Raw genomic sequence first — 9985 nt, forward strand, 5'->3', positions numbered from 1 at the left:
GTATGTCAAATCGTCAGGAGAAAACAAAATATATGATTTATAATGATAGCCTTTGTAGGCCAGGTTTTTAAAGTTGGCAACAGAAACAATATGAATTTTGAGTATTTATACATTTATTTCATTCGCCAAAGCAAGCAAATTCTGTCGAATCACGCTAGTTTAAGTGGGTACTACACCCCTGCCTAATTTTGTGCCTATTTTTGCATTTTTCTCAAAATTATAGAGCATTGATGACAAGTAAGATATGTATATTATAGGGGCAAGGACTACAACTACTGCACTGGAAATTTTATTTCAGCACAGACAACAGTTGTGGAGTTACAATCAAAAATGAGGGAAAACCAATATTTGATCAATAAATCAATAACTACTTGCCTTGAGTTCCTGAATTTTCAGTGCAGTAGTTGTAGTCCTTGCTCCTATAATATACATATCTTACTTGTCAGCAATGCGCTTTACTTTTTGAGAAAAATGCAAAAATAGGCACAAAATTGGCCAGGGGTGTAGTACCCCATTAATATAAATGATCCGATACTGTATCACAAAGGTAGGGCGTATTAAGAACCACAACGGTGCACTTTTAATCTGTTTGGCGAAAGACAACGTACGAGATATTTCGCTTTTGAGTACCTTCGAAACTTTCTTAAAGTGCAGCGAATCCATTGCCAAAGTATACATTTGGAAATGTGTTATTTATTATGAGAGAATTGGTCATGGAAGATTACCTAAAGCATTCAAGCATAAATTGGCAATGTGGATGGATTACCCCTAAGACATGAAATGAGAACATGCCCAGGGTTGCTTCCGATCTCAGACTTCCTGAAGAACATAACAATCTCCTCGTTGATTGATCTATGTAGACAGACGGTCAAGATCAACACGAATCTATGTAATGATATGTTTTTAAACAGGCCTCGGTGGTACAAACTTACGTATTGATTAAAATGATTCTGAATTTGAATTTGACGTTAGAGGTCACCGGAACAGTAGCCTTAGGTGGAGGCGCCGTATTTAGCGTTAGCTTTGGACATTCAATTATTTTCTTTATTTTCCATCCGACTTGCCCGGGTGAAAATGAAGAAAATAATTAAATATCAAAGCTAACGCTAAATACGGCGCCTCCGCCTAATCGGTCCATGAAATACTCAAAACTTACCACAGGCATATCATGAAAGGGAACCTACGCGTTAATTAAGCCTTAGTAGGTTAGCAGGCTCGTCCAGTTTTATCTCCATACTATCCCCGTTCCCTTACTACGCTTTCTTACAGTATGAAACCTCGTATTTTATTGTCTCTCATATTGTTAAGTTTAAAAAAGAAGGTCAATATGAAATTCAAGTAGAAACAACATAAGAAAAAATACCTCACTTTTCCGATCGTTTACATGTTTCTCGTGAACTAGAGCAGAACTAATACCAGTGGGCACAGGTTAGGATTTCGACGTTGAATCAACGTTGATACAACGTCGAAGTTTCAACCTAACCTGATTTCAACGTTGATACAACGTTGAAATTTCAACCTGATTTCAACCAACTTTCAATGCAAAAAATTAAGAGGCTGAAATCAGCTTGAAGTCCATTTGCAAATACAACGTGATTTCAACCTGATTTCGATGTCAGGACGGTGAAATTTCAACTTGATTTCAACGTCAGGTGTGCCCACTGGGGTGACTTTCTTATTCCTACGTAAATGCATCTTTCGTATTATGCTCAAAGATTAACATTGAAGTAATTTTGTTATTTCTTGGCAGGTAATCACTCACCATTCCCACCCTATCCAGGAACAGGCGCTCCTGATGCATCCATACCTGCGAGTATGGCTACAAAGGCTTCAGGTGAACCAACATGGCCAATTACAGAGGTAGTGACGCCAACCAAATTAACCACCGGACATAGAAGCTCTGGAGGAGGTAAAATACACCAACTATCACCAATCACCAAATATTGATTAATATTGAAAAATATTGCTTTCTCAGGGCATTTTTTTAAATGAAAGTAAACCATCAGCTTATTGTGTACACTATATTTATAAATTCACCATGGGTATATGGGCGCTGCCATTACACAACATTCTATCTGCTAAAGTACCCAGCATTCACCATACATACAAATGAAAAGACAGCAAGATATTTTGAGTGACAAGCTGCTTGTAAACTGTCTTGTCATTAAGGGCAGGAATGCCACCCACTGTGCTAGTTGTGGACGTACCTGGGCCTAGCCATAATGGCAGCCTGCAGTGGTCTCACGAATTTTAAATTCGAGTTTATAAATATAGTACTGACTGATCATGGACAGATCATGTTATTATGTGCCAATCAATGCGTGGAGTCTTTAAACGAGAACTCTTTCCCTAACTGCCATGCCAACGACTGAAGAAGGAACTTTCTCTTGATTGCAAGGTTATAAAGGGGTTCATTTCATTGTTAGGGGTTAATGTCGGGGGGGGTGATGTGTCTCGTGAGTTCCATTTTAAATTTCTGGTATTGCTTAGGGAAACGAACTAGCCTATGATAGGAAAAAGGAGACTATTTAAGTATCGAAACACAGATGTGCTCAGCTTTACGCTGGGTTTTACAAAATGCACAAAGTTCAAAGGGACATATCATAACGGGAAACGACTGACTCTAAACTCAGGTGCTTAATCTACACTAGAGGAAGTTTTGAATGAGAAAACGGACATTTTGATGAGAAACGGCCAAAATGGTGAGAATTTAAATTTTCTCATTCTTTTGGATGAGAAAATAATGTTTGTTTTGAGCTCAGCGGGGATTGCCAATTCTCACCAGTTTTAATAAGACAATAATGATTGACACAAACACTACGAAGTTTCTCATCCAAAAGAATGAGTGGCCGTTTCTCATTAAATTGTCCGTTTTCTCATTCAAAACTTCCTCTAGTGCTACCCGTCAAATATGTTAACATTTATCAATGATCATCAACCATATCAACCATCCCCTCAACCACATACATCGCACCGTTAACCACACTTTCAATTCAAACATAGTGGTTTGGCAAATTTGATTGTTTACCTATGTTGTAGTTAATAAATCAATTTGATCTTTGCCGCTCACTTCCTCCTAAATACAAGCCACCCTTCTTCCTAATTCATATCTGAATTTCTATCTGGTCACGTGCTCTTACCATCCTAAAAGACTTCAAGTCCGGACAATAAGATGGCAACTATTCCAGTATAACTTTCTGATAATTTGTCGATGGTGGTTTTTTTTAGAGAAAGTCTGTTTCAAATGCTGCAATCAAATCCAATTGACGATGTTTGAAGAACTATATTACAGTCTTTATTTTGTAAATTAAATCTAATACTGGAACTAAAATGTGCAACTCACTTTGCTACGTTGCGTCCGAAAACATCGGACTTCATCAGGCATCTGATTAATGATGTTATGACTGCTGGTTGAAGTCTATTTCAATGGGAATGGTTGTTTTAAGTTTAATATTTGGTATACAACAATCAGTGCACAGAAAAATTAAAAACTTCCAAGGCAGTATGCAAAAAAAAAAAAAAAAAAAAGTTGCAGTATTTTTACGAGTACGACGTAGGTTATCACAGTATCGGTGCATGCAAAAGTATAAAATATATACTTTTTATGCACCGATACTGTGATACTGTGATATATAAAAGTGAACACTGCACCATTATTTTATTTTATTCAAATATTGCAAAATGATTTAGTTTAAAGTTACGTGTTTTTTTCTTTCCATTTTCAGGTGTGGGCAGTGGCCTTGCCGTGGTGTTATTTCTTTTGGCATTTCTACTCCTTGGGATGAGTGTAGCTGTACATATGTTCATTTGGAGAAAACGATGGTTCAGGTACGGTAAAATTGGGTGAAAACGAGTTTTATGACTTATGCTTACGTTTGCTGAAAACTTCTATTGTAGGCCTATTTAGAAATCTAAACAAGTTGGAAAAAAGTGGTTTGTGCACCTCGTATCTGGAATCTCTCAAACTGTGTCTTAGTCATAGCGGGCGTCGATTTCTTGAAATACCGATTAATACAGTGGCGCTGACAGGAACTTTTTTTCGGGGGCGATTGGGAGAGGGGGCAAAAAGATCCAATTGTGCCCAAAACTGTCGCAGAAAGTGGACATTTTTTGTAAGTTTGAGCTTTTACTGGGGCATCTTAGGGGCAAGACCGTGGTGCTGCCACTGGATGAATAAAAAATAACTAAAAACCCGTTTTCTACCTTACTTGATTTGCCTAATGCGGGTAGCTACCATGCGATGGCTTTGGATTACTCATAACATCGCCCTCTACTGTTGGTATGTGGTTTATAGTTATCTGCCATACCAGGAAGACTGATAATTCCTAGTTTCATGGATCGATTGTTCCATAAATCAGGGTGTCCCTGAAAGAACGTTATCGTCGGAAACGTAATTGTTTGGGTATTTTAACGCCACAACTAAAAATAACTAAATACTTGGTATGGTTGAGAAATAAATCAGCTATCAAGTATCATATACTTTTTGAATTTTGACAATTGACAATACCGTTCTTGAAATATAAGAATTTTAAGAAACTCCCTCATTTTCAGTTCTTTCTACGGATTCAAATATCAATCAATTTGATCTGCATTCGGAGTGCTAATCACTGTGCATCATTTAGCGCATGACGCGTCTATTGTCGATAACAGATTTTTGACTCCGTAAAACGGGCTGAAAATGAAAATTTCAAAAACTGAGCGGTCAATTGTCAAAATATGTATGTCAGTTTTCGACGATACAGTTCTTTCAGGGACACCCTGTATCAATGGTAATGACATTCCACTCTGACCGTACAAAGAAGTGACAAATTTACAAAGTTCAATACTAAACATGCTAAAGGTTCATGTTTCGGTTCAAGTGTTGCTTTGAATGTCAACTTAAGTGTTACCAACAGTTCAAGGTCTAAAATCACTAAGGTATGAAGTAACTATACTTAATTTGTATAAACATTTAAATGTCAGTACACTCATAGAAATTACTTGTTCGCCTTGTTGGCGCAATTCAAAAGGAGTAAGTTTGGACAACTCAAAATAGTGTAAAAGTTGCCAAAACAAAATTCATTTTAGTTATCCGAACTTAAAAATGCTGAAAAAGCTCAAAAGTTCCGTCAACTAATCAACTTTGTTGGCATTACTTAAAAAGTTGATGTAAGTCGTTGCGTCAACTTTTTAAGTAATGCCAACTTCTGAATTCAAGTTCAGGGAACTTAGAAAAATAAACAAGGTTCAAAGAACCAATTAGTTGAGTTATTGTAACTCAACATGTAAGTTGATGTAACTCGTTCATATTAAGTTACTGGTACTTATTGTTTTGAGTTATTCCAATTTGGTACTTTGTTACTTAATTCACGTAATTGGATAATTTTCTGCACAATTAGCAGTATTCAAATATTTATTTTTGTAATCAGTGCAAAATGTTGTATACTATAGCACACCTCTAGAAAATTATGCTAACCTAGGCTAGTTTCATTTTCTGAGTTGTAACAACTCAATAAAGTAAGTGCAAATGAGTGCGACCAACATAATGATATCGAGTCAGCGTTACTCAAAATTGTACGCGTTGGCATTACTTGGAAAGTTGACGCAACGACTTACATCAACTTATTGAGTAATGCCAACGAACAAGTTCTATGAGTGTATTAGTCTATTCAATGACGATATAATGGAAGATACAAATCATCTTACTGACAGAACGACCTTTTTTGGGCAATCAGTGTAACAACGTTATGATTTGGTTGCACTGTCCAAATTGAAATATATAGTAACTTAAGTACAATTCAGGGAAAAGATGTATGGGATTCCATAACACACCATATCATCACGGTTCAAGACTTCAAGGTTGACCGTATTCTATCTATTCAAGGAATAGGTGTTCCACATTTTCATGTTTTACACGAATGCCTTACAACTACGGAATCTGTGGTTTATTGGTGGTGTAAGCATTACACTATCAGTTCGCAACATTCAAAACCCCTTCCCAATTTTGTATTAATCTCCGGAAATGTTTTAGTTCCCTTCGGTTTGTGGCCAGGCAGACGGTTGCTTGCCAATCAACACAGACTCCGTGATCATTGTACTTGAATATTCGATTAAAAGTCCAGCTGATAAATAATTCAGGTGCCTGACCAGAGTGACACCCACATCCTTCACTTTACCCCCATGAAAATACAGATTTGAGTATAAGGCTAAGTGAAAGTTAAATATTTTTTGCATAACCCCTAGTGAAATTTTAGGTATGGAAAAAGTTTCCTTTACGCGGGCACTTTCCCTGGTAAAACACTTTAGTTTGGTGAACGGGGATTACTAGTCATGCCGGAAGTCCTGTTCTTTAGGCCAATAGGATCACATTTTTTACTTCTTGAATCCAAATCGCTGGAGCAATTTAACTCAAAACGTACAATAAGAATGTTTGTGTGATGGGTCCCAATGTAGAACATAATGTGTGAGCAACCTGGTTATGCACCAAATCAAATTCTGATATTAATTATGCTATTACTAAATACATAGTGTTCTTCTTTTGTTATCTCTGTAGAAACGAAAGACGGCAACCTGAATCGAAGGGAGTACAAGTACATAATTCAGCGTACGACTGTTTAACAGTACATCCGGGAAGTTTAGGTGGAATAAGAGGTTCACCGGAAGGTAATAGTCTGAGGTCAAGCGCCAGGTCAGGTAAAGGAGAATCATCCAAGAATAGTCACAGTACGTTTGATATTGAAGCTAATCATGGCGCTGCAACTATGGATCAAAGAAGAAGTTCTTTCCGTTCTGGATTTTTACATCGCTCTAGATCAAAGACTCTACCTAGCAAAGGTTCTCAATCAAGTTTTGGATACTACGAAATTGTTGAATTTGATGATACAACAGGCAAAAATGTTATCCGTCGTGCACCAAAATTGTCTGTTATCGGCAAATCTCGCGCTATCTCGCGAAGCAATTCGGTACCGTTAAGAAAACAAAGTAGTTCCGGTACATATGAGATGGTGGAATGTAATTTCATTGGACCCGGTGGTCCCGGTGGTTTGTACCATATAACTAATCTAGTTAATTCTCCTCTGCGACGAGACCCATTTGCAATAGACTCTAGCATGTCTTCTCTTGACTCCAAATCTCTCTCTACGCGGGAAAACACACCTTTTGACACACTCAGCAATCGCCAACGCTTGGAAATACCACAGACATCTCAGACTAAGTATGCTAAGCCTACAAGTAGTTTTACCTCCCCATCCGATATATATTCGACGATAACATCCAAAATATCTCAAAAACTCAGAAAGGACCCGCACCCGGAGTGTAACGCGTATGATACTCCACAAGCACGTCGAAAGGCGTACCGTAAACAAAGCCAGGAGCTTCGAAAGCAAAGCACAGGACATAGCTCTTTTGCGTCACCCAATTATTATACCCTCGAACCTAACTTACTCATACCTGACGTGGTTACATCAACGGCAGCCAGTAAGCTTAGGAGTTTTTCAGAAAGCTCGACAGTCAGTAAGCTTAGGAGTTTTTCAGAAAGCTCGACGGCTAGTAAGCTGAGGAGTCTTTCAGAAGTCTCCTCGCGGAAGAGTTTAACTCTAAGTGAACGTCTTGAATGTTTAGATTCGGCAAATTGTAGTTATAACACACTCAGCGAAGATTTCACAGATGTCGAAGACAACTAAGGCTTAAGATATATTTACAAAGCATAAGCTTAGTTTGATTCTTCACGGACATTATTTTTAGCATTATCTTATATGTATGTTGTTGTAATAATATAAATTATTTATATACGGAAATATGTTGAATACGCGGATTTAGGGTTTGTCTATACCGGAAGTCAATTTGTGCCGAAATTCCTTCCCACAATGCAATAAGCGTTTTGCATAATAGATACAGTTCGGAGGTTAATCAATATTCTTTATTATGCAATACGCATATTGCATTGTGGGAAGGAATTTCGGCACAAATTGATTTCCGGTATAGACAAACCCTAAATCCGCGTATTAACCAATGATGCACGCAAAAGTGTGCCAAAAACCTATAAATATCATGCAATAAACTGAAAATACGTGGTGTATTTTATGTATATAATAAGATATCAGTACTATAAAATGTTTGAAGAATTGCATAATTTGACAATAAAACTGTAACAATACTTTTGTATTCTTATACTGATTGAAGACCGAATTAAGACTAGTTCGCGTACCGAATTAAAAAGCTAGTACTGCGCAGTTCAGCAACCAATCACACCGCGCATTTGCCCTGACGTCAGAATTAGCAAACTAGTCTATTTAATTCAGTCTTCAATTTATATACATCATGTCGTCATGTGAACTCAAGAAGGTCGTGGCTGTCATTTTGGGTGAAATTGCGTTATTCCTGGATTATAAAAATAGAGGTAAATGCAAAAATTTTGAGCTATTTTACAAATCTTGGAAAAAAATAATTAAATTTAACGTTAAAAAAATAAATATATAAACAAATAAAAAACAAAATGCTTCTACTGCAATGCATATGTCAGTTGCAAATTTGTTGCATACACATGAAGATGTTTATCAAATTTGTTTCAATATTATAAAAATTGATTCTACATCTTAAATAGACGTTTGAGGAGATTGTTGCGTAACTTAAGAAGAAATATATAATGTTTGTACTTATTTTAATCATTGTATTAACTAATTATGCTGCAACACGTACGTATTAAACACACCTTTATTGCTTAAAGGGGTACTACACCCCTGTCCAATTTTGTGCCTATTTTTGCATTTTTCTCAAAAATCATAGCACATTAGTGACAAGTACGATATGCATAATATAGGGGCAATGAATACAACTACTGCACTGGAAATTTTATTTCAGCACAGACAACAGTTGTGGAGTTACAGTCAAAAATGAGGGAAACCAGTATTTGATCAATAAATCAATAACTACTTGCCTTGAGTTGCTGAATATTCAGTGCAGTAGTTGTAGTCTTTGCCCCTACAATATACATATCTTAGTTGTTACCAATGCGCTATCATTTTTGAGAAAAATACAAAAATAGGCACAAAATTGGCCAGGGGTGTAGTACCCCCTTTAGCGTCATTTCACTTCGTGTTGAATGTTGACTTAATAACAATTATATACATTGAATAATAATCAAAATGTAGTTCGTTTCGATCCGCATAGAAGAAACTTCGTTCTCTTCGAGTGATCACTGAATATGCTGAATACACTTTATTATACGCAGGAAAATATTCAAAATCAAACTGAATTTAAGGTTGCTTTGGTATGACAAAAATTGCTTTCAGAATTGTATATTTTATTCAAGGTAATAATTTGATGAATGCAACCTACCTATATTAACTTATAGATCAGTGAAATGTGCTAAAGGTTTCTGAAATTAATTTAGTGAAAACCCCATATCGAACATTTAGTGCCAAAGGTATGAACAATTGAAGCGTTTTCAAAACTGTAGACAACAAATAGGCTAAGCTTTACTATACCCTACCACATTTGGCCGTGGCCGAAGCTACCCTAGTTTTAGCCCTGCTACACCGACGGCGCGAAACTCGATGATAGGATTACATTGAATGATGTATGGATTAACGCAATGCAATAAATCAATCACTTAATTCAGCAAATTAAATAAACAAACGAGAGAGATTCAAAACAACATTGTAGTAATTTGTAGTAATGCCACTATATAATGAAGAAGAGGAACATTAGTAAATTTTAAATTTAATTAATATTCATAATTATTGCTTTGCTTCCCATCAGCCAGGAATCAAATCTGCATAATGATCGGTTTCCATTCATTAATTATCTTATTTAAAGGAATTATTAATTAACTTAAGAACATTAAATAAAAACATAAACTTTTAACAATACTCAGTCATTAATTACCGTATAATATGTAAATTATGATGCACACGAGGAAGGTTACCGTTGTTGCAGGGCTACAGCGACATCGCCGTTTGATAATCAATGAATTCATTAACAAACAAACAAACAAACAAACTTTATA

The 9985-nt window shown here is 36.4% G+C and overlaps 1 protein-coding gene across 1 annotated transcript in view; it reads left to right on the forward strand.

Moving 5' to 3' along the window:
* LOC140166377 (uncharacterized) overlaps window positions 1–9528 on the forward strand; it is a 47465-nt gene extending 37937 nt beyond the window's left edge. Inside the window, exons 5-7 of the mRNA XM_072189828.1 lie at window positions 1751–1909; window positions 3726–3828; window positions 6533–9528. Of these exons, the coding sequence (XP_072045929.1) occupies window positions 1751–1909; window positions 3726–3828; window positions 6533–7661 (1391 nt within the window). The 3' untranslated portion in view covers window positions 7662–9528. The remainder of the gene's footprint in view (window positions 1–1750; window positions 1910–3725; window positions 3829–6532) is intronic.
* The last annotated feature ends 457 nt before the right edge of the window (window positions 9529–9985 follow it).

The sequence above is a fragment of the Amphiura filiformis genome, chromosome 12, assembly GCF_039555335.1.
Source record: "Amphiura filiformis chromosome 12, Afil_fr2py, whole genome shotgun sequence".
NCBI lineage: Eukaryota > Metazoa > Echinodermata > Ophiuroidea > Amphilepidida > Amphiuridae > Amphiura > Amphiura filiformis.